Consider the following 26,154-nt stretch of genomic DNA (forward strand, 5'->3'; position numbering starts at 1 on the left):
GCAAGTGGAAGAGAATGATAGGTAATCTTGTAGAAAATTTCAAGGTCTTGGACCATATTACAAGGGCTTGAATTGGAGTTGTAGACTTGGAGTGGAGTTGCAGAATATTTCAAGGTCTTGAATTAGGCATGACGAAAAATTAGATTATTTATAATTATTTTGACTTTATAAGTTAGTTTTAGTTCAGTTTAAATATTTTTAAGGCTTTTAAAAGCCCACTTAAGATAATAAGGTTTGTAAAACATTTAAAAACATAATATATTGGTTTGCAATTAGGATTCATATACCTAAATTATTTGTGAACGCTTCACGCTGTGTCATTCAGATATGAAAAAGCGCATGACTTTAAAGTTTAAACATGTAAGACTTATTATCGTTTTTATTTTCTTTTGAAATTAACCTGTGAAACATATTAAAATTCGTGTGAAATATCAAAAATACCTAAAATTAATGAAGCAATTGCCCTACTGATTGGCGGGATATTCCGTCCAAAATACTTACGATACACGCATTTGAAAGATGCGTATAGTTTTTAAAAATTATTAAAGAGTACGCATGTTAAACATGCGTATGCACTTTTGTTATTAGTGGAATACGCAAGCGTATTCCAATAAAAAAAATAAAAGTGAATACGCATGGTCAACATGTATATTCTTTATTTATTTTTAAAAATCTCGAATATGCGTATTTCACTAAAAAAATAAAAGTGAATATAAATGAACATGAGTATTATTTGATAATTTTTAAAAACTCGAATACACATATCTTCAATGCATAATGTTGGCTTGATTTGACGAAGAGGAATTGCAACTGAGTTAAGAAACTCATCAAGAGAGTCACAAATTGCGTGGTGTAAGAAGTCCTTGACATACACTCCATCAAACACTTCTTTTTCCAGGTTCACAAAGGTTTTGCAAAAAAGTTTACCATACTTCTTCAAACTTCCATCTTCAAGGAGACGTATGGTTGGTTTGCTAAGCAACCCCCCGCCATCAAAAGCATAATTCTCGTAAATTTTTCTTTTTCCTTTATCAACCACTGGCACGTTGGTGATAGAAGCAGCATATGGGACAATGGTCAGAGGATTTTTCATCCTAACTTGGTTCTGCACTACTTGCAAATGTGGATCCAACTAGATAATCCCATCCATGCCAACTTCCTCATCACCCATGTCCTCTAGATCTTCATCAAACGTTTACATACCCTCTACATCAAAAATATTCATATCCTTTTCTGTACCCGTGGAGAGGGGTAGCGAAGCATCAATGACCTCCCCACTTAAGCCATTTAAAAGCTCACTTAAGATAATAGGTTTGTAAGACATATATAAACATGCCTTATCATATTATTAAAGGGATTCTGAACTTTTAAAAATATAATATATAGGTTTGCAATTAGGATTTATCTATCCTAACTTATTTTTGGACATTTCACGCTGTGTAATTCGGATATGAAAAAACGCATGACTTTAAAGTTTAAATATGTAAGACTTATTATGGTTTTTATTTTCTTTTCAAATTAATGTGTGAAACATATTAATATTTGGGTGAAAAATCCAAATACCTATAATTGAGGAAGCAAATGTCCAAACTGATTGGCGAATGTTCCCCCCAAAATATTTATGGTACCTGCATTTGAAAAATGCGTATAATTTTTAAAAATTATTAAAGAATAAGCATGTTCAATGTGTGTATTCTTAATTTATTTTAAAAAACTCGTACATGTGTATTTCACTAAAAAAATAAATAAAAGTGAATACACATGATCATGATCATGATCATGCGTATTCTATAATATTTTTAAAAACTTGAATACATATATTTTAAATGTGTACTTTATGAGTATTTCGGACAGTACTCACGCATGTGAGTATTTTGGGATGTTGAAATTTAAAAGTGATTGTATTTCAGGCATTCTTTCTTAAAATTCTACGTAAGGGCCAAAAAATATATTGCACAAAAAAATTATTTTCTGAAATTTAATCAGATTTGCTCGGTGAAGCATAAAAGTACTAAAAGCCCAATTCTTCAAACATTCTAGTTGGGCTTAGAACACAATTAATCATTATTTAAATTTTGAACTGGGATACGATTGGCCCATAATTTAATTCCAAATCCATGATCCCACAATGTAAACAAGCCCATAATAAATTTCTGCAAAATCACTCACTCGTGAGGTCTTCTTATCTTTTGTTCCAGACATCACAAATGTCATCTCTCAACCCTCCAATTAGCTGATTTAACACCAGGTATTAACTTGCTACTCTTGAATATATACACACATCTCTCTGTATCTATTTGCTTAAAAGTTCTTGATTTTGTTTAGTTTACTTGAATTTTGATGTTAGTTTATGAAAAAGTAAAGAATGGCATGTTTACCCATTGTTTTTAATGACGGGTTCTTGATTTCTCAACGAAAATCTAAAGTTGGTAGTGTAAAAATTGAATCTTTGGTTAAAAATAGAAGCGTTTCTTGTTCTTTTTCGAATTCTTGCTGTAATATCGGTTCTTTTCCTATATTGGGATTGTACAATTGTTCGAGAACAAGGCGAAAATTGGTGTCGAGTACTAGGATTAAGTCCGTTTCGAATGAGAGGGAGAATGTGAAACTGAAACCACATTTAGGAAATAGAGTTAATGGTGGGTTGAGGAGGAGATTTTCGTTAAGACTGCGTCCAAGATTGAGGTTATTGTCGAGGAGATTGAGAATGGGGACGGTTAAGTGTTTGTTGGATAGAGTTAGTATGTATGTGCGGAAGAATTTGAAAAGAGTGACGCTTTCTGTTGCGGTTACTGTTGTGTTGGGATTGTGTTTTTTGTTTCTGAAATTGACCGCGGTTCCTTCACCAAAAATGGTTCCGTATTCGGACTTGATTATGAGTTTGCGGAGTGGGTCGGTCATGGGGGTTTTATTTGAGGAGGGATCACGTCGGATATACTACAATACTGACGTGAGTGTTGAGAATACTGAACAAGTTGAAGGTGAATCGAGATTGATGAATGCCGAAGATAGTAAAGCTGATTATAGGGTTAAAGAGAGTAAAGCTGATAATGGGGTTAAGGAAAGTGATTATGTGAGCAGTAGTATAAGTAAACAGCCACATTTGTTGAAAAAGTTGACGAAGGCCAAACCTTCAGCACCAGAGTGGCAGTACTCAACTAGGAAGATAGATCATGATGAGAGCTATCTTCTTAGTTTAATGAGAGATAGTGGAACTATGTACTCGTCAGCTCCTCAGTCAGTTCTTGCATCAATACGGAGTATCCTACTCACCATTTTGACTCTTTGGATTCCTCTGACTCCTTTGATGTGGATTCTTTACCGTCAGCTTTCTGCTAGTAATAGCCCAGCAAAGAAAAAACGACCGAGCAATCAAGTGGTTAGCTTTGAGGATGTGGCGGGAGTTGATGCTGCAAAAGTAGAGCTCATGGAGGTAAGAACTATCATAACGTAACTACTGTAAGATGATTTGTTATGGCCTATGGGTTTTTTTCCCTTTAAGACTATGATCCCCTATTACTTATTTCTTTTACCTTGTTTAAAATAGTAGTAGATAGTATCATCTTTATCAAAACATAATCATCCTTTCCTGCACTTAATATTTCCTAATGCCCTAAAAAGCACAAAATGAACAAAAGAACAAGCATATATGTAATTATATATTCGTAGATCCCTGAGACATTCTTACCCCACTCCTGCAGTAGGATGATGTACTGCTACTTCATATGAAAAAAAAAGCACGAAATAGTATGCAATGCCATATAAACTCGTATCTGTTTAACTACTTGCCTATTATGGAATTTCGAGTACTGATTATTCGTAAAAAAATTTACACCTCATGACATTATTAGTGCCTGAAAAAGCATTTCCCTCTTATGGAACTTAAATGTACAAATAAGCTCTTGTAGAACTTAGAAAATACAAATCTGTCGACAAACTCCAAATAGTTTTGGAATTTAATTAGGCTTAATCTTATTGAATAATATCTTAGTTCACTAATATCTGTTTGACACTTCGGGGATTTAGTATTGGTTTTAATTTCTATTGCAATGAATGCCGTTCATTTTTTTCGGGTAATATCTAGTATATTTATAATTTATTGAATTAAAAAAACTGACGTTAAAAGTGCATTAACTCAGTATATGCTTGACGTCATATCAAACAGTCTGATGAGCTGATTTCATGGTTAAATAATACAGAATTTTTAATCATGTGGAAATGCTTTTTTTCTGAATTCTTAGTGGGTACATATTAAGAAATTATGGCAAGGAATGAATAATGAATAATATGGTTGGTAAACTGATTGATACTTACTGCTAACTGTCAAAAGATTAGCGTGGCGATCTTGAGTGGTGATGATTTTTGTGCACTTGTATCTTTTTTGCTACTTCCAAGCTATGAATGTGCTTTTTAATCTCTCTTGAAAAGGTGCTCATGCATTTTATTTTTGTAGATAGTTTTGTGTTTGCAAGGTTCTATAGACTACACCAGACTAGGAGCAAAATTACCAAGAGGAGTGCTTCTAGTGGGTCCCCCAGGAACAGGGAAAACATTATTAGCACGTGCTGTGGCAGGAGAAGCTGGAGTACCATTTTTTACTGTGTCTGCCAGTGAATTTGTCGAAATGTTTGTTGGAAGAGGAGCAGCCCGTATCAGAGACCTTTTTAGTGTTGCAAGGAAGAGTTCACCATCAATAATTTTCATTGATGAGCTTGATGCTGTTGGGGGCAGGCGTGGAAGAAGTTTTAATGATGAAAGGGACCAAACATTGAACCAAGTAACTGCACATCACAATTTCTGTATAATTTCAGAAAATTCAACATGACTGTTTGTGTGGTATCATTATATATTAAACTTGTGAAATAAACATTCTATATTAAACTCGTGAAACTAAACATGTTTCACGGAACGGGGATTGTAGAGGGCCTCTACACATGCACTTGACCCATAAATAGCTTTAGTTCTTTTTCTGTAAATTTGTTTCAACCATTAATCATGTCCAACCATCACCTCTCTTCCATCTTATGCTGCCCTTCTGTCTCTAAGGTTGAGACTGTGTAATACTGCAAACCAAGTTTTTTTGGTTTGCGAAAAGAGGACGATAACAGTTGTCGATCTTCTGACTTGACCATTCAACAGCCCTCGTCATCTGCCGGTCTCCATTCGTTCCCCCTCTCGCAATAACTACAAATTTCCATCTTTGGCGGATGCTGTTACAGGTCGTTGGCACCAACTCTTCCACAACAGCCAACTATGAGAAAAGGAAAACCATAATATCCGTGCATTCTTCTCCATAACCAATTTTTTTGTCTACTCCGGTCTCTCTCTCCTTTAACAATAATCGATGTGGTTCATAATAGAGCTGCTGATAGTTAATTAAAGGTAAAAATGATGGTGTTGGTGAATGGTGGATAAGTATGTATGTTACAGTGTTCCCTTTCAGAAGGCATATAAAATAAAACTTTAATACAACATTGTTGCATTTTTCACAGGAATGTGCAGAATGTTACTTGTATAAAAGCTGCTGTGAGATTTTTTTTAACTTATTATTTTTAAAAACTGTTAATTATGTAGTTATTCCGTTGTAGTAATTGGGATAAACTGACATTTTTTTTCTCTACAGCTGCTGACGGAAATGGATGGCTTTGATTCAGAAGTTAATGTAATTGTCATAGCAGCAACTAATAGGCCAGAAGCATTGGATCCCGCTCTTTGTCGTCCTGGGCGTTTCTCAAGGAAAGTCTTAGTAGGAGAACCAGATGAAGATGGAAGGCGCAAGATTTTGGCTGTGCATCTGAGAGGAATTCCTTTAGAGGAAGATGCTGGCCTTATCTCTGATCTGGTAGCATCAGTTACCCAGGGATTTGTAGGTGCTGATTTAGCAAACATTGTCAATGAAGCTGCTCTTTTAGCTGCTCGCAGAGGTAAGATTAATTTTAAGGGAGTAACACAAAGCTTGTGTAATGTCAATTTCACAAGATCTCAAGATCTATATATCAGAATAGCATCACATTCATGTTACGCGTTTAAAGCTGTACACACTTGTGGAAGTAAAAACCATGTTTGTATAGATTTCAGTATTCATCACCTTTTTGAAATATTTACTATAATAGTAGATTCTATTAAACTTCAACTGATTACTTTTGTCGTTTCCCCGAAATGGACCCACCAGGAACACTCTTTATTGCTTGTTAGTAGTTCCTATCGTGTCCTATTGTCATAAGTATGATTGAACTTTCAAATGTAAGAATGTAATCAATGTAGCTGTTATTTCCACTTGGTTGAATTATAAGAGTTTTTTATTCATATATTTTCTTGGTCTTCCTTGTCTTCTTATATCCGCAGGTAGTGAATGTGTGGCAAGGGAAGATATAATGGCAGCAATTGAAAGGGCCAAGTTTGGGATAAATGACAAGCAACTGACTCGTAATACGATAAGCAAGGAAATTGGAAAGCTCTTTCCTTGGATGCCTTCTTTTATGGGCAAGAATGACACTCGGCGGGATGGAATGCAAGGACCCTTAGGTTATCAAACACTAAGCTGAAGTGAGGGGTATACTCTTTTGCTTGGTGATGCTTTTCAACAGATACCAAAATGTAATTTTGTGGTGATATAGAGATGCCCAAAATTTTGATTGATTACTGGCATCCTAAACAATGGGTGGCAAATATTATTAAGTTGCCTGGAATACGCAAACTTTTGGTATAGATTCCAACTTTCCAAAGATGAGGTGGTCACAGTCGCAAGTGATTTTCCAGCAGTAATACCTATGGCTATTCTCTAATTTTACTATGGAAGTTATTTTTTCTGCATACAATATCAATGGTTGCTTTTTTCTTATTTTGTTCTAAAAAATTCGTTACTTATACCAAATTCATAGCTACAGTAGCAGCATTAGCTTCATATGAATATCAGGATCGATGTTGTCATGTCATCAACATGAGAACACGAGTTTATTCCTTATTCTTGCTAAAATTATACGGCTCTCTGTGTTTATTTAATCTCATCAATTTGTCAGTAAATTCATGTTTCATCAGTAAATTCATGTTTTCGTCGGTAAATCCATGGGCTGTTCAACATTGGCAGTGAATTCATGTTTCGTCAGTAAATTCATGTTTTCGATAATATGACTGCCGTCATCTCTGTTAATCTCCTTTTCCTGAGTGTTCCATTATTTTGGTCGGCTGCTCTTAAAGAAATAGTTCGCATCTCTGTTAATCTCCTCTCACTCAGTATTCCGCTATTTGAGTCGGATCCTTTAACTTAAAATAATAGTTTGCGTAACCATTATTTTATCTGGATAATCTTTAAAAATACTTCGTGAAAAAACCAAAATATTTATCTGATTAATCTTGCAGTCTAATTCCTGAATTAGAGAACAAAATGTGAGAATATATAAAGTTTGGCACGCAATATCCCAACAGGCACCAGTGGTCTAGTGGTAGAATAGTACCCTGCCACGGTACAGACCCGGGTTCGATTCCCGGCTGGTGCAAAGCTATGACGAATTTAGCATCAAATTGCAGTTGGATTGGGTCCGCTGCCCTTTCTGAAATTATTCAGAAAATAAATCAGTTGCTTCTGAGCTTATATAACTTTTTGGCAACATATAAAGTAACTATGTGTTGGACATACAGTGACTCTGCTTTATTTCTTTGTATCTGCCTCCGAGGCACCTGTTTGTAACCAACAGGGACGCGGTTGTCAGGAACCTGAATCTACTCATCAGATGTCGTCTCTGCCACTTTCGATGTGTTCATTACCCTATTGCCTTCTGTTGAGGTGTTGACATGTACGCAGTGTAAGGATCTTCAAATGCTTTATCATCATACCTACTAGTGTGTCAACTACTCTGGCTGCTCTATTTTGCTCAAGTTTGCCAAATCTTTGTGTTCGATATTTGCACATTATTTAATGACGACTAGACTGGAGACTAAATCAACAACAGTCACTGAGACTAAATCTCAATCTCTGTCTTTCCATTGTGAAGAGGTTTGTGATCTGTTGATCTAAACCGTAATACAAGATTGCTAAATTTTGTTTCTAGACTCTTCTTACTACACCCTAATGCTCTGTTTGACTGGAATGAGGTAAAAACAGAATGATAAGTCATATTCAAAACTAAAGGTTGAAGGGCAAAATTATTCTATGATCAGGATTGTGAGTGAAATGAATAAGAAAGGGAATGGAGCGTTCATTCTCAAATTGATGTATTTGATGATCTGTTAGAAACAAAAAGGAAGAGAAAACAGGAACTTCATATATTTTTCCACAAAACCAGTATTACAAATATTATTAATCATTTTTTGAAGAGTACATGCAAACTTTTAATCATACACTCAATTTGCAACTTGTGGAAATCTTTGCTACTGTCTTGCTGACTTTCATCTATTCCTGTCTTCATTAGCATACCAGAATATCTGATCATCAAGCACTTAACTGTCTGAACATAACTAATACTCAGTTTCATAAATTGTCTACGCAAACTTGGAAAACCTTACTTTTGTCTTGGACTGAACATATACGGGCTATATGTGTTACTGGAGGGGGGAGAATCAGCAACTTTAAGAGTGTTCTGAATGAGTTTTCGAGCTTTCCTGCTCTTAATTTCAACTCGCATGCTGTCACTCTTTTCAATCTTGTCATACTCCGAAACTCCTGCCTTGTTCTTCTTCAGGCCCTTCATTACTTTTCTCTTCAGGCTTCCAATAAGATTTTCAAGTCCCATCGCTCTAATTAGCAGTCTACCAGTTGTACCTTGATTAATATACAGCAAAACTGTTAGTCCCGAATTCACAACTAAAACAAATAAACTCAAACCAATACAATGTTATGCTACCTTTGAACTCACAATGTAAGGCTAGTTTAGTGTGTGTAAAACAAGTGCTCTTTGGTGAACAACAAGAACTATAAGATAGCACTAGCTTAGAAAATTGTCAACCTGCTCTCCAGCTCTCTTTCCATTAGATTATATTTAAATTTGTATGTGATACACATCAGCTGAAGTCATTAGTGTAAGTTCAAAACTTAAAAAGTACATTAGTTAAGTTGACAAACATAAATCCCACCATTGACATTTTGTACCTGATTTTATCTTATTTTGTAATTGTATCATCACTTATTCATGAGTTGACAAACACAATTCTAACTCTAATGCCCTTACATTGATTAGTGTTGTGTAAAGATTATTGTTGTGTATAGCTATAGTCAACTGGCCTGAGTTCTAAACAAATCTTTTGCACAAGTAAAGCTTAATTTGTTTACATTGGCATTGATTTGTCCTTATATATATGAATCTGGTTTTTAAATGAATATTTAACCATGTATACATTATCTTTGAGCGGAATTGGATAATAATAGAGGAGAGCGGAATAGGACAATAATAGAGGCGAAGCGGCACACAATACTCAATCTCTTTAATAATGAACACCGAAAAACCTTATACAAGAGATTGAACAATCCTTACTCACCACCGCAAAGCTAACTAGTACCGAAGAATAATTTTTTGGTACATTCTAAACTGTTTTACTCTTAGAAATGAAATATCACTAGCCGAAAAAAATTCACATTGTTAAACTTTGCTTATGCTTGTCCCCAGTCAAAGTCTAGCTATGCAAACTGATCGGTTTGCATAGTGATGTGTGCCATCTTAAACACTATCCCAAGTCCAAGGAACATCCATGGATTTATAAAATTTTAATAGGAAAAACTATAAGAAAAATGAGGCTAGTTTTATAGACTTTTGAATGTGGTACATTTCATGCTGCTTAAATCAGACAACTACAGGAGTGTGCATGGGCCTAAGGTTGTGTGTATTGATACTTGCCTGGCCCAACTGGAATTCGAGATTCTTTTTCTTTTCTTGCCTAAAAGGAGAAGATGTACTATGTATCACTAAATTATTATCAACTTATGTCTACATTTGCCTATAATTGATCTTTAAATTTATGATGATGAAAGATGATCTGTAGGATTCGTTGGCCTACCAACTATTTGCTATAATTTTTTGGCGAAGGACGAAAATCTTTAAAATGATTATTAAGTACGAATAAATGACGTGGACTGTTTCATTCAAAAAAATCAGCATTCAATTTATTTGAAAAAAATGATAACGGATAAATGAATAATCAAGATTTTGCTGGGGCTCTAAAAAGTTAAATGCCCCCCCCAATTTCGAAGTTTTTTCCTGTTTAATCTTGTTTTCTGTTCACTTTCCCAAATTAACCTACTTTGTTCAATTCTTCCCAAAATGACCTATTTTTTTCAACTCTTCCCAAACTAACCTACTTTTTATATTTTCTAAGTTTTAGTTATAATTATAAATTATATATTATTATTAATTTATATATATGCTGAATTAATTTTTTAATATAACATTTTCAATAATAAATAAAATTAAAATACAATAATTCATTAATACTTGGTTAAATATAATGCATATTTTAATTTTTTTCTATTTTGTTTCGCATATTTCTTGTTTGAGCAATTAAAAAAAACTTGTTTGGACAACCACACTACATTATTGATATCAGATATGATCAAATATAAAATCTGGACAACCAATAGAAATGAAGATATTGAGATAATGTTTTATCTTTAAAATTTAATAAAATATCTAAAAGTTGTAGTTGATATCAATGTAATCTTGACAACCAATCAAAACACAAAACAAAATTACTCTTATCCTATCTCTAAAATGCCTATATATACAAACCAATCTACAACAAATAAATCATAGAAAAACAAAGCAAATTAATTTGCATTTGGATAATGAGAGTTTTCTAGATATGATGGAAAGAGCAAATGCAGTATTCAATTTAAGTGAAACTGATCATTTAATCTCTTCACACGAGTCTGAAAGTGATGAAACTGATGGTGAAGATGGAGAGAATCCCAATTACGGTCCGCTCGTCATCTCCCAGTCACTTCAATGGTTGAGTACATATATTATCAGAGTGTCAAACTTGTTGCTGAAAGACGAACTCAAACACTGAACGATCTTCAAAATGGTCATGTATATTGCAAGAATTCGAGAGAGCTCTTTCAAAAGATTGAAGAAAAGGCATTGGCACATAAGATTATTCCATACAATCAAGAAAGAGGGGTATTTGAGGTGACTACTGCAAGATACAAAACAGATAAGGGATTTTGGAAAGGTGGCAACAAGCATCATATAGATCTCTCTAAAGGATATTGTTCTTGTGGAAAATGGCACAGGTATCACTCTCCTTGTTCTCATATAGTTGCTGCTTGTATGACATGTAACCTAGATTGGAAGCAATACATTGAACCATATCATACTCTACCAAAATTATATGAGATGTGGCAATATGAATTTTCCCCAATACCGCATCAATCATATTGGACATTTCCAATAGCAAATAATTGGGAGGGGTATGGAAAGCTCGTACCTAATGAGGATTGGAGGAAGAAAAAGAAGAAAAAGTACAACAAAGGTCAAAGTCAAAGAATTCGCACAGAAATGGATAACTCGCAGACTGGTAAAATTTGTGGAAAATGTGGACAACAAGGTCACACGAGACGCAGTGCACGTTGTCCTCAAAAATATCTTTAATGTAATATTTTTAATTTAATTTTAAGTTGTTAGTTTATTAAGTTGTAATATTTTCGGTTTAAATAAAAATGTTATGTCTATGTGTTTTAGTTTATTAAGTTGTTTAATTCAGCATATATATATAATTTAATAATAATGTATAATTTATAATTATAACTAAAACTTAGAAAATATAAAAAGTAGGTTAGTTTGGAAAGAGTTGAAAAAAGTAGGTCATTTTGGGAAGAATTGAACAAAGTAGGTTAGTTTGGAAAAGTGAACAGAAAATAAGGTTAAACAGGGAAATGCTTCCCCAATTTCTAAATCTGTCAAAAGTGGAGTACCTAGGAGACTGCCCTCGATCTGATCCGGAACAGATTTATACAAGTAAGACGTATAAAGACGAAAATTATGATTGAATTTGCATGTGATGAAGCATGTGCTTCATCTTATTTCTCGAAAATACTATCTTAATTTATATATGCTTATTAAACTAACTATGGAACAACGGAAAAAATTTAAAATAATGAGAATGGGTTCTTTGTCGGTAAGAGTAGGACTAATGTCATAATTTAAAATTATTTCATATTAAGATTCTGGAACCACTTTTTTCTCTATACATTATTATTAAATCAAATAAAGTAAGCACATCACTAATCACTGATTTAAGCATCATTACATTACAGGCTTGCCAGTTATCTACTAAGATTTCGATGTTACACCAACCTCCCCACTTGTTTATAGTAAAATTTCAACTCCATTATAGGTGTAATCGCATAAATCATGAAATTTCGTATGCCTGTTGAATCTATATTAATATATATATATATATATATATATATTACACCTATACTAATAATCTATAAATTAAAACATTTTTATCATTACACGTAAAACATGTACATAATGTGTAAATCAAAATCCTACTCTAAGTATTGCGAAGATTTTTCGATAGCGATACATATAACGTGACATATGTTTATTCTTCACAAGACACTTCTTAATATATAGGACAAAATTTTGTAATCTATAAACAACATTTAATATTTTTCCTATATTCACCACAGATTTATGTACAGTGTAAAGTCCCTTGTTATAAAAATTAATTAATTATATATATTCAACCTAAGTTTTCATTTTGTTTATGTTGGACTAAACTCGATACTTTCCAGAGGTTTTTCCTACCAACCAAAGCTACTTTCGTATGCTTTTTCCAATGAAATGCATGGACTTTTCTTTGCTTTGAACAATAGACATTAATCAAATGAAATTTTTCATTGAGCATATATTCTGCTATAGTTTTGTTGTCCTGGATGACCCATGCGTTTCAGTGAACAAATTATTATGCACCACACAAATGTTCATTTTCTTGTCTTTTTTGGGTTATCACTTCAAATATACGAATTTCGGTTAAAATAATGTATGCCATCTACGAAAGTTAACTCTTTAGTCTTTGGTACACTATTAATTTTTTTTAACCAAACTAAATTTTGACTAACCGAAACCTCTAAAAATAGTGTTTGATAGTTAAATTTTTGAAATAGCTATTTAGTCCTAAGACCTAAATTTAAGAAAAACTACTTCGAGAAGTTTTTTTTAAATAATTTATACATAAACTAATTGAAACAGTTATTTACCAAAAAGTTATATTCAAAATAATTAAATTCAATTAATTAGTTAAAACAACTTACTTAATCAATTAGTCAAAAATAACAAATCCAATCTCACTACATAACTGTAATTGTGTAATTGTTAAACAGAGCCATAGACTTCTTAATTTTTATATACCATGGACCATGGAGTGGTGTTTTTTTTTGGAATTTATCTTATAAATTAAAAATAATACACAACTATAAAAAAATTGTGATAAAAAGAAAATCAAATCCAGTATCCGAACAAAATGAATAAATTTCGGTCCGCATTTTTTTTAAAAGAATACTAGACCTAAAAATTTCTCAAAAGCTATCCTAATAATAATGTGTGAATCAAATACTATTTTTTCTTTTTCATAAATATAATTGTTACATTACACACTGATTATCGACAAAGTGAGTAAGAAAAAGGAATTAAAAAGTGAAAAAGGAATTGTTATATTGTGGTTTGCAGGTTATTGCGTGAGCCCGTAGGGTTTACACAGTGCGCACCCGAAGAGTAGCGGCTGCGGGTTACCTACGCTAAAAAAAGAATTAAAAGTCAACTCAGCTAAAGTATACAGACTCAAGTCTGCAATGTAGTGACACACTGTAATGACAGGCTGTACAAGTCTGTTTTATAGGTTGATTAATATATCTAGATATAGGCTTATTGTACAAGTAGTGTGAGAACATTCTCTCTTGTAATCTCTCTCTCTAAACTCTCCCTCTAAAATGTAATCTCTCTGAAATATAGATAAATTTTACAGTTAACTTTGTGACATGGTATCAGAGCATTACTAGATCCTTACGCATCTGTTTCTATTACAATTTTTTGTCTTCGTCAAACTTGATACACATCGATTTACTGACGATTCGATCTGTTTTTCATCTGAAGATCAAGTATTACTTGTTTCTTCATCGCCTCAACAAATTAATTGAGTTTTATGCATCATAAATCATACCCCGCTGTTGTTTCATCAAATCCAACGCAATTCATGATGAATCAGACTCAATCTACCACTATTGGAACTACTTTTAATACATTTGCGTCAACAACAACTACAATTGATGCTTATCATCCATATTACTTGTAAAGTTCTGATAATCCGGGTGCTGCACTGGTTACTGAGCCTTTAACTGCTCAAAATTACCTGCAATAGAGTCGATTTGTTAGATTAGCTCTCTCTGCAAAAATAAATTAGGAATGATTGACGGATCGGTAGTCAAACCTGTCGAGTTTGATCGTTTTTATGCTTTTTGGCACCGTTGTAATGATATGGTGTTGTCTTGGATGTTAAACTCAATTTCGAGTGATATAAGAGACAATGTTGTGTATTTTGGTACTGCACAAGAAATTTGGGATGATTTGTCAGTTAGATTCTCACAAGGAAATGTGCCACGGATATTTCAACTTAAAAGGGAACTAACAGCTCTTTTTCAAGGCTCAATGTCCATAACTGCTTACTTTACTAAAATGAGAACTCTTATGGATGAGTTGAATGCTCTGTCACTTATACCTAAATGCACATGTCCTCAAAGTAATTGTTCATGTGGTGTCACTGGTAAATTAGAGACATATGAGCAAATCAACAAATTGAGTCAATTCCTTATGGGACTCAATGATGTGTTCACTGGTATTAGAGGCCAACTGCTCATGATGAAGCCATTAACTACACTAAGTCAAGCATACTCACTGTTGTTACAAGAAGAAACTCAAAGAGCTACTTCAATTGGAGTCGTTACTGACAACATAGCAATGAACGTCGCGTTCTCTGGTCAAAGAAACATGCAATTCAATCCAAAGAAATATGATGACTCTTCAGCTGAGATTTGTGAATATTGTCACAATCCTGGTCACTCTCAGACCAAATGCTTCTTTCTCCATGGATATCCAGACTGGCACCGTCTTCATGGTAAACCCAAGCCCAAACTCAGAATTGGAGGAAGTTCTGTCAAAAAGGCAGCTCATGTTAATAGCTCATTGGATGTGCCAGTGAATGACAAACCCAGTGGCAGTGACATCTCTACTAAGAATATATTTTCTGATGCTCAGTATAAACATATTGCAAAGATGATTCAGAATAACGTAAAGAACATTGGCTCATCCTCTTGGAATTCAGGACACTTATCAGGTACAATTTGCAGTGTGTAATCTACTCATAATGCATATAGTGTGCAAACTAAATCTTCGTTAAATTGGATTATAGACTCGGGAGCTACTGATCATATAGTTTTCAATACATCTTATCTTCATAATGTTACACCTCTTACACCTGTTTTACACTTACCTAATGGTACTACAACTCTTATTACTCACATTGGTAATGTAGTGTCAGCTCCTCACTTAGTTCTTAATAAGGTTTTGTGTGTACCTTCCTTCCATTGCAATCTTTTATCTATTTCCAAACTGACTACTGATTCACCTGTATCTGTTTTATTTTCCAATCGAACCTGTTCTCTTCAGGACGCTTCTTTGAACCAGATGATAGAGATTGGTAAGGCAGATGTCGGTCTCTATACTCTCTCTTCTTCTTCCAGTCAAAGTCATCAATGTACCAAACCTCACATAAAATCATCTCCGGAGGCTCAAATTTGGCATACTAGACTTGGACATCATGCTACCATCATTCTTAATAAACTTTATGTTCTTCCCAATGTAAATTCTACTTCATTTGCTACTTGTGATGTATGTCTAAGAGCTAAACTTCAAAGATTACCTTTTCCTTCATCTAATAGTCACAATTATGCTCTATTTGATCGTATTCATTGTGAGATATGGGGACCTTACAAACATGTTACTCATGGAAAATATAATCAATTCCTTACAATTGTTAAAGAATATTCCAAGTGTACTTGGGTATATTTGATTTCTGATAAATCTCAAGTATCTTTACTGATTCAAAACTCTGTTGCACTCATTAAAAAAACTCAATTTAATTCCACTATCAAGACTGTGAGGTCTGATAATTGCACTGAATTTCTAAATCATAACTTACAGAATTTCCTTCATTCTCATGGCATTATACATCACACTTCATGTCCATATACACCCCAACAAAATGGGGCGGCTGAACGCAAACATAAGCACATTCTTAATATAGCAAGATCATTAATGCTTCATGCCTCTCTTCCCAAATAGTTATGGGGAGATTGCATCCTTACTGTTGTTCACCTTATTAATCTTTTACTTGTTCAACAACTTCAGTATAAGTGTCCTTATGAATTATTGTTCAAACAATCCTCTGATTACCAACAGTTAAAAGTTTTTGGATGCCTGTATTATATTGCTGATATAACTGGTCCTTGTGACAAGTTCAATCCCAGAGGTCTCAAATGTATCTTACTTGGCTATCCTTGTGGTAAAAAAGGTTACAGAGTTATGCATCTAGATACTAAAAAATGTTACAATTCCAGGAATGTTGTATTTATTGAAAATATTTTCCCATTTAACCATTCAATCGTCCACTGATCACTCTTTATTTCCCTCAGGGAATTATGAGTTGTCTGATTCTCCTTTATTCATTCAAATTGTTAATAATGACAATGTAAATTCTATACCCGAGTCTTCACTTTCCCTCTCAGTTGATGAACCAGTCTCAATTAACTGTCCTGTTGAACCTTCTCAATTACAAGTTATTTCCATTAGGCCATCTATAACTAAAGTTGTTCCACTTAAGTATAAGAATTATACTGGTTTACCCTATATTCTAGCTTCTTCCAGCAACACTGACAATTCTACTACTCATATGTGTAGCCATCCTCTCGAACAATACATTTTCTATCATATTTTCTCCTCTCCATACACTTAAGTTTCTTGCCAATATCACCAACACTCATGTTCCTTACACTTACAAACAAGCAGCTGTTCATAAATATTGGAATAAGGCTATGCTTACTGAGATTGCTGCTTTAAAATCAAATCAAACATGGGACATTGTTCCCCGACCTACAAACAAGAATATTGTAGACGGTAAATAGATTTTTAAGATTAAATACACTCCCGCTGGAAATGTTGACAAGTACAAAGCTCGTCTTGTCGCCAAGGGCTTTACCCAGACTATTGGTGTGGACTATTTTGAGACATACGCCTTAGTTGCCAAAATGACCATTGTTCGAGTTATTATGGCGCTTGCTGCAAAATTCAATTGGCATCTCCACCAAATGGATGTCAATAATGCGTTTTTACATGGGTTTTTAACTGAAGAAATCTATGTGAAGCTCTCATCTGGGTTTCAGTATTTGACTGCAACGTCTCGTTCTTTTTCCCATGTTGTCGAGTTTGTCTGCAAATTTAAGAAATCCATTTATGGTCTTAAGCAGGCTCCTCGAGTCTGAAATGATAAATTGGTTAATGTTTTGCTTCAGTTTGGTTGTACTCAACTCTCCTGTGATCACAGTCTCTTTACATTTAAAGAACAAGATGCTTTTGTGGTGAGTATTGTGTATGTTGACGATATAATGCTAACTGAGAATTCTCCTCATCTAATTACTCGAGTGAAGACATTCTTACACTGTTAGATATATTTGATAATGTCATGGCTAATATGTTTTATGTTTAGATTTCAGATCTTATTTGAACAGAACAAATCAGTACTTAACTGATCAGTACTTTTACTGGACGACAGAACTTAAGGGATATCAGTACTTATGTCATCAGTAGATAGATATCAGAACTTAAGTGCTGAAGGACGATCAGATAAGGACAGTAGCTGATTAAAGTTAAGAAGATCAAGATAAACATAAGAAGAGATATGCATGAAGAAGGAATTCCGTGAAGAATGGAATACTTGGAATAGAAGATATCTGATTGATATATTTTAGGAAGCAGAATTATATTCCATATCAATTAGCGATTATCTTGTAACTGTGTAGTATATAAACACAGACATAGGGTTTACACTATAAGTGTTATCATTATCGAGAATATTATTTACTATAACCCTAGCAGCTCTCGTGATATTTTGTTCATCACTGAGAGATAACAGTTCCAGATTGTAACAGAGTTTATTGGTTAAATAAAGTTTGTTTTCTGTTACATAAGTTCTTGAAGTTTGATTTGATTGTAATAAACACTGTATTCACCCCCTCTACAGTGAAAGTGTGACCTAACAAGTGGTATCAGAGCCTTCTGTTAACACACATACAGTTAAAGATCCAAACACAATCATGTCTGACACAGAAACTCCAACTAAGCCTACCAAAACTGAGGAATCATCAAAGACATCAACTCAGAGTCGATATGAGACTATCAGAGTTCCCATATTGAGACCATCTGAATATCCCATATGGAAGGTAAGGATGACCATGTTTCTGGAAGCAACAGATCCAGAATACCTTGATAGAATCAAGGAAGGGCCTCACAAACCTACCAAGCTCGCTGTTGTAGTTGCAGGTGAAGCAGCAATGACCGTACCAAAGGAAAAGAGTGATTACACTGCTGAAGATATAGCATCTATTGCTAAGGATGCCAAGGTACGACACTTATTGCATAGTGCCATTGATAATGTAATGTCAAACAGGGTAATCAACTGCAAGACTGCTAAGGAGATATGGGATGCACTGGAGACAAGGTGTCAAGGAACTGAAACAGTTAAGAAGAACATGAAGACAATACTCACTCAAGAGTATGAACACTTTGACTCTAGGACTAATGAGTCATTGACTGATGTATATGATAGATTTGTCAAACTCTTGAATGACTTGTCATTAGTAAATAAGGAGTATGATCTTGAAGATACAAACCTTAAATTCCTGTTAGCTCTTCCTGAATGTTGGGATTTGAAGGCAACAACAATAAGAGACAACTACAATCTTGATGAAACAACTCTTGATGAAATCTATGGAATGCTCAAGACTCATGAACTTGAGATGGAACAAAGAAGCAAGAGGAAAGGAGGAAAGTCAAGGACAGTTGCTCTCAAGGCTGAAGAGGAATCCCCCAAACCACCTTCCTCAAAGAAAGACAAGGGTAAAGCTCTTATCATAAAGTCTGATACTGAGTCATCAAGTTCTGAGAGTGATGATGACTCAGATTCTGAAAGCTTGCCTGAAACTGATGCTGATGAGGAGATGATGAAGTTGTGTGCTCTTATGGTGAAAGGAATCACAAAAATTGCATACAGGAAGTTCAGGAAGGGAAAGAAGTTTTCCAGGAAAGGCATAAGTTCTGATAAGAAGAATTTCAGAAGATCTGCAGGAAGAGGAGGAAAGTCTGACAGAGGAGATTACGCTAATGTTAAATGTTATAATTGTGGTGAGAAAGGCCACATATCTCCTGATTGCAAGAAGACCAAGAATGACAAAGGCAAAGCTCTTGTCACAAAGCAGAAAAGCTGGACAGACACCTCAGACTCTGAAAGTGAGGAGAACTATGCATTGATGGCAAATGCTGATAAATCAAGTTCTGAGAGCAGTTCTGAAGCTGCTGAAACAAAGGTACCTCAGACTACTTATGCTTTTCATACTGATGATATTAATGAGTTGAGAAGATATCTTAAAACCATGTTTGTTAGTTATAGAGATCAAACTTTAACATGTGAAAGATTAACTTCTGAAAATCTTGCTTTTAGGAAAAGAAATGATTTCTTAGAAAAAGAGTTAGTCATGTTCCATCAAACTCAGCAGGATAGAGATGATGCTTTTTATGTTAGGGATTAAGTGCTAAAAATGAATGAATCTCTAAAAACTGAGTTAGAAAAGGAGAGAGAAATTATCAGAACTTGGACTAACTCTGGCAAAACAACTCAAAATTTGCTAAGCAGTGGAAACTGGAAAGAGGGCTTAGGCTATGGAGAAAATAAAAATGAAAAAGGAACTGTAGAAATTAAGCCTGTTGATAAGCAAAAGCCGAAGTTAAAACCTGTTAAGTTTGTAACTGAAAAATCTGAAAATGAGAAATCAGAAGTTAAAAAGGAATTAACTTCTGACAAACTAAAACAGGAAAAGACAGCTGAAGTTAACATAGGCTTAATGACAAAGAAGCAGCTTAAGCATAAGCTGAAAGATGTTAAGAATGCAAACAAGGTAAAATCACCTAGGAAAAACAGGAATGGAAAGGAAGGTGTGAATAAAATCAATAATTATAAATCTGTTCCTGATGCTCCTAGGAAAGCGTGTCATAACTGTGGAAGTTCTAACCATCTGGCTTCTTTTTGCAGGAAGAATAAGAATATTAACTCCTTATCTATAAAATCAGGAGTTAAGAGTCAGTCTGTTAGATACAAACCACAAGATCCTTGTTTTCATTGTGGTAGTTTATGGCATTCCATTTATACTTGTAAGGAATATCATAGTTTGTACTATGATTATTATCAAATAAAACCTTCTTTAAAGAAAGTTTCTGTTGTTCCTTCTAGTGTAAGTTCTGATTCAAAGTCTGGTAGTATAAGTTCTGATAAGAAAACTGTTAACATAAAATCTGATGCTAAATCCGCTGCAAATGTTAACAAACCTAAAAAGGCCAAAGGATCCAAGCAAGTCTGGGTCCTTAAAACTAATAATTAGTGGTCTTTTTGATTGCAGGGCAACAGGAAAAATATTTTAGTTCTGGACAGTGGATGTTCAGGACATATGACTGGAAATAAGGCCCTGCTATCAGACTTTGTGGAGAAAGCTGGCCCAAGTGTTTCTTATGGAGATGGCAACATTGGAAAAACTTTGGGATATGGCAATATCAATCTTGGGAATGTCATCATTAAAGATGTAGCTCTGGTCTCAGGACTTAAACACAACTTACTGAGTATAAGTCAAATCTGTGACAGAGGTTATCATGTTGATTTCTTTGCAGAACATTGTGAAATAGTTAGTAAATCCAAAGAAAAAATTGTTCTGAAGGGATTCAGGCGTGGTAACATTTATGAAGCTAAGCTTTCAACAAGTTCTGATGGTTCTGCAATCTGTTTAGTAAGTAGAGCCTCAACTGAAGAAAGCTGGAATTGGCACAAGAAACTCTCTCATTTAAACTTCAACAAGATAAATGAACTGATCAAGAAAGATCTTGTGAGAGGACTGCCAAAATCAGTGTTTGTTCCTGATGGTCTTTGTGACTCATGTCAGAAGGCTAAACAAAGAAAATCTTCGTTCAAGAGCAAGACTGAATCATCAATTCTTGAGCCTTATTATCTGCTTCATGTTGATCTATTTGGTCCAGTGAATGTCATGTCTATTGCAAAGAAGAAATATGCGTTGGTCATAGTAGATGAGTTCACCAGATACACATGGGTGTATTTCTTACACACAAAAAGTGAAACTGCATCTATCCTGATTGATCATGTCAAACATCTGGATAAATTGATCAAAGATTCTGTGAAAATTTTGAGGAGTGATAATGGCACTGAATTCAAGAATCTGATAATGGAAGAGTTCTGCAAAAATCATGGAATAAAGCAGGAATTTTCTGCTCCTGGAACTCCACAGCAAAATGGAGTTGTTGAAAGGAAGAATAGAACTCTCATTGAAGCTGCACGAACAATGCTTGAAGAAGCAAAGCTTCCAACCTATTTCTGGGCTGAAGCTGTGCAGACTGCTTGTTTTACTCAAAATGCAACACTCATTAACAAGCATGGAAAAACACCATATGAGATGGTGAAGAACAAGAAGCCAAATCTCAAATACTTTCATGTATTTGGATGTAAGTGTTTTGTTCTCAAGACTCATCCTGAACAGCTATCCAAGTTTGATCTAAAAGCTGATGAGGGAATCTTTGTGGGATATCCACTTTCTACAAAAGCCTTCAGAGTCTATATTTTGAGAACAAAAGTGGTCATGGAATCTATCAATGTCTCTTTTGATGACAAGAAGATCACTGGACTTGAAGATTGCATTGATCATGATCAGCTGAGATTTGAAAATGAAGATTCATATTCTGATACCTCAAGTCCTGACAGTCTAAGTCCTGATACTGTAAATTCTGATGGATTAAACTCTGATGTTATTGAAACTGTGGTGACTACGTCAAAGGAAGATGCACCAATGCAGGGGGAGCATACTCAAGATATTATCACATCTCAAGAAGCATCAGAACATACATCTGGCTCTTCAAATTCTGATTCGTCAAGTTCTGATAAGCCAAGTACTGACAGTACTGAAAATCTAAATACTGAAGGATCCAACTCAGAGAGCATAGTTTCAGGGGGAGCATCAGAAAATGAAACCGAAGACAGCATGAATCATGGGGGAGCATCCAGTTCTAGAGAAAATCTTCCATCTGCAAGGAAGTGGACAAAATCACATACACCTGATTTGATAATTGGAAATCCTGAGGCAGGTGTCAGAACTAGAACAGGTACTTCGAATGAATGTCTTTACAATTCTTTTCTCTCTCAGTCTGAGCCAAAGAAAGTGGAAGAAGCTCTTCAAGATGCTGATTGGGTGCAAGCAATGCAGGAAGAGTTGAATGAATTTGAAAGAAACAAAGTCTGGACCTTAGTGCCAAGACCTAAGAACAGATCGGTTGTTGGTACAAAGTGGGTATTCAGAAACAAAACTGACAGTGATGGCATAATTGTAAGGAACAAGGCAAGGCTGGTTGCAAAAGGATATTCTCAACAGGAGGGAATTGACTATGATGAAACATTTGCGCCAGTTGCTAGGTTAGAAGCCATAAGGATATTCATGGCTTATGCTGCTCACAAAAAGTTTACTGTCTTTTGGAAGAGGAAGTATATGTTGAACAACCTCCAGGCTTTGTAGATTCCAAACATCCAGATTATGTCTACAGGCTTGATAAAGCACTTTATGGACTTAAGCAAGCTCCTAGAGCATGGTATGAGACTTTAGCTCAGTTTCTTCTGGAAAGTGGATTCAACAGAGGAACTATTGACAAAACACTGTTCTATCTCAACCATGGCAAGGACTTACTTTTGATCCAGATTTATGTTGATGATATTATTTTTGGGTCTCCAAATGATAAACTTTGCAAAAAGTTTGCCAAACTAATGCAGTCAAGATATCAGATGAGTATGATGGGAGAACTCAGTTATTTTCTGGGCCTTCAAGTCAAGCAGAGTGAAGAAGGAACTTTTATTTGTCAATCTAAGTACACCAGAAACTTGCTGAAGAAATTTGGAATGCAAGACTGTTCAAGTGCATCCACTCCCATGGCCACTGCAACAAAACTGGATAAGGATACTGGTAATTCAGTAGATATTACTGATTACAGAGGTTGCAAAATTGACAGGAAAAGCACAAGTGGTAGCTGCCAATTTCTTGGAGGCAGGTTGGTTTCTTGGTATAGCAAGAAACAAAAGTCAATTTCCACATCAACTGCAGAAGCAGAGTATATTGCTGCAGGAAGCTGCTGTGCACAGATTCTCTGGATGAAGAATCAGTTACTGGATTATGGGTTAACATATTTCAAAATCCCTATTTACTGTGATAATCAAAGTGCTATTGCTATGACAGGTAATCCAGTTCAACACTCTATGACAAAGCACATCAGCATCAGGTACCATTTCATCAGGGAACATGTGGATGAAGGTACAGTGGAATTGCATTTTGTTCCCACAGATCAACAAGTAGCAGATATCTTCACAAAACCACTGTGTGAAGCTACCTTTTCAAAATTGGTAAATGAACTTGGAATGATTTCAGGTTCTTTCTCTAAATCTGCTTAAACTTGTTCTATGTTATCAGACTTTATGATCAGTATTTACAGAATTAATCTCTTTGTATATTCTGTGCATTAATTGATAAATGTCTTTAAGTACTGACTGTTGTCTGATATATGTTTCTAAACTCTGATAAGTGATATGTCTGTTTCAGTAACTATTCAATCCTATGAGGATAATTGTGCTAGATACTGACCTACTAGTCTTCAATAAACAAATGATCCCATGAAAGAAGTAATTATTTCTGTGGAAATCTTATGACACAAGCAAATTCTGATACTTGAGCTTAGTTTAGTTTACTTTATTCATCTTACTACTAAGTCCCAAATTAGAATAATGCTACTCATCTGTTTAAGTTCTGATTCTAGTAAAACTGCTGAATGTACTAAGTGCTGATAAACCTCACTTATCAAAAGAAGAAGAACAAGAATCAAAGAATAATATCAGGTACTCCTTTGAGATCTAGAGTAAAAATGTGAATGGGACGACCCAAGTGCATTGCTGGTATTAAGTAAATATGCATTAGAAAAGCAAAATATTTTCTTGGTGACTTTTCACACTCTATGATTACTGGAGAAATACTCTGATAATAGCATAAATTCTGATAAGCAGTCGTGACTCACTTACACTGAGAAGCAACTGTAAAAGAGAATTTTAAAGATGCATAAAATTAGCACAAAACCAGTTGAGGTGGACTCATGCATGAACTCATTTATCAGTAGGTTTCAGGATAATGACAGCTCTTTAGCAAAATTTTAATTATGACTTATTTCTAAGATGTACTGAAGTAGATCAGACTTTACTCTTTATTAGTTATTTAGCTTAATGCACACACACATCACTCCATATGAATGATGAAATTTCTGTGGTGGTCTATGTTATTTTAGATAAACAGTCATTGTGTCATTTTTGCACAAATTCTGAGGACACGTTCTAGTTATATGGTCTGATGATTAAGTCCTGAAGACTATACCTCAGAACTTGTATGAAAACTTACTAGATAGATATTCCTTGTTCGAGTTAAGATATTATGTTCTGATGACTGTTAAGTTCTGGTATAGGTCTAAGTTCTGATTTTTCAGTCTAACCCTTTACTTGACTTATCTGTGAGTAAAATTTGGTAACAGTCTCAGATTAATTTCGAAATGTTGAAGTGGAAGATTAATAGTCTATGGTTAAAACATAATGGCACTCGTCCTTGAACAGTTCACTCTTGTTACATGTGCACATTCTCTTTCCAATGACTGTTATTCTTTTTCAAAGTCTAGGGAGACGAGGTAGAATTAATTCTACCTGTCAGCATTAAATATCTTTGCGTCTCTAGGCATTCTCTTGCCTATATACACAGCCACTTCACATTAGTCTTCTCATCACACTTGTATCACAAATTCAGTCTTGTTTTTCATTTACTATCACAAATGGCTGAATTTGGCTGGTTCTACAATTACGGTGATGAGACTGTGCATGTCTTTTTGAATGGAATTCCAACTCCCTACCCTATCACCAACATCCCTCACAATCTCTGGATTCAATTTCCAGAGGTTATCAAACGTGATCTGGTGGCCGTTCGAAGAGACCTTCACTTTCGTCGTATCCGTCAGCAAGAGCGAATCATTCGACTCGCTATCTTGTTTGTCGAAGATAGGAAGAGGAAGATGACTTAATCTCGTCTTCTTCCTGTTCTTCTTCATCCTCAGCTTTGTCAGGCTTCTTAGCTAGGACTAAAGCTGTTGACGTTAGGATTAGAAGCTTAGGGAAAATCTTGTATTGATGTAATTTCTATTTCATATATGTATTGACTTGATATATTAATGAAAACTGTTTTTACTTCAAGATTTTGTCTCTGAGTTATTTTATCTTGTGTTGTTAAATCCTGCTTGATATTCTGATGACCATTTAAATTTTGTCTTTATTTAAGTTCTGATTCTTTGTCAGCACTTATTCATCGAAATTATCTCGGTCATTTTTCACATGATTCTTTTTCAGAATATTAATGTTGCAGTGAAAAATAATTCAATCAGTGCTAACGGTTTCAATTTTGAATTAAAACTGTGTCTCTTGATAACTGAAATGGTTTTTCCTTGAAACAAGGCAACTGGGTAAGTAATCATTCCTGTTTTCTCGAGCCCAGTAACTATCCGTTATTACTGCATGTCTGACAGGTGTCCAACGGTAACATTTTTTTTCAGAGTATAAGAACAACAGAGAGACGATTTCTTTAATCTTTTATTTTCTTTATACTTTATCTCTCTTCTTACTTTTACTCTCTTTCTCATTCTTTCTCACGTTGGTTTCTCATACAGACATTATCTCAAACACCTAACAGGCATACTTGAATTTCAATATTTTTTTTCACAT

At 34.6% G+C, this 26,154-nt stretch overlaps 2 protein-coding genes and 1 non-coding gene across 3 annotated transcripts; all 3 read left to right on the plus strand.

Annotated features, from left to right (window-relative positions):
• The first annotated feature begins 2,254 nt into the window (after window positions 1-2,254).
• Window positions 2,255-6,841, plus strand: LOC141723854 (putative inactive ATP-dependent zinc metalloprotease FTSHI 3, chloroplastic). Its single transcript, XM_074525785.1, has 4 exons — window positions 2,255-3,433; window positions 4,454-4,777; window positions 5,624-5,924; window positions 6,346-6,841. Exons 1-4 carry the CDS (start codon window positions 2,366-2,368, stop codon window positions 6,543-6,545), a joined length of 1,893 nt encoding a protein of 630 aa, XP_074381886.1. The 5' UTR covers window positions 2,255-2,365; the 3' UTR covers window positions 6,546-6,841.
• A 584-nt stretch (window positions 6,842-7,425) lies between these two features.
• TRNAG-GCC (transfer RNA glycine (anticodon GCC)) lies at window positions 7,426-7,496 on the plus strand. The gene has a single exon. It is a non-coding gene; the product is annotated as a tRNA-Gly (tRNA).
• Window positions 7,497-14,241: 6,745 nt separating this feature from the next.
• On the plus strand, window positions 14,242-16,005 carry LOC141661419 (uncharacterized). The gene is made up of 2 exons (XM_074468426.1): window positions 14,242-15,321; window positions 15,654-16,005. The coding sequence occupies exons 1-2, from the start codon at window positions 14,394-14,396 to the stop codon at window positions 15,686-15,688; spliced, it is 963 nt and encodes a 320-aa protein (XP_074324527.1). The 5' UTR covers window positions 14,242-14,393; the 3' UTR covers window positions 15,689-16,005.
• The last annotated feature ends 10,149 nt before the right edge of the window (window positions 16,006-26,154 follow it).

Source organism: Apium graveolens, chromosome 5 (assembly GCF_009905375.1).
Source record: "Apium graveolens cultivar Ventura chromosome 5, ASM990537v1, whole genome shotgun sequence".
Classification (NCBI taxonomy): Eukaryota; Viridiplantae; Streptophyta; class Magnoliopsida; order Apiales; family Apiaceae; genus Apium; species Apium graveolens.

Bases quoted from the DNA above. Each gene is read 5' to 3' on its own strand.
- LOC141723854 (XM_074525785.1), top strand. From the start codon at position 2,366: ATGGCATGTTTACCCATTGTTTTTAATGACGGGTTCTTGATTTCTCAA. The intron at 3,434-4,453 runs GTAAGAACTATC...TTATTTTTGTAG, and splicing joins CAAAAGTAGAGCTCATGGAG to ATAGTTTTGTGTTTGCAAGG. The intron at 5,925-6,345 runs GTAAGATTAATT...TTATATCCGCAG, and splicing joins TCTTTTAGCTGCTCGCAGAG to GTAGTGAATGTGTGGCAAGG.
- LOC141661419 (XM_074468426.1), top strand. From the start codon at position 14,394: ATGATTGACGGATCGGTAGTCAAACCTGTCGAGTTTGATCGTTTTTAT. The intron at 15,322-15,653 runs GTACAATTTGCA...TGTTCTCTTCAG, and splicing joins GAATTCAGGACACTTATCAG to GACGCTTCTTTGAACCAGAT.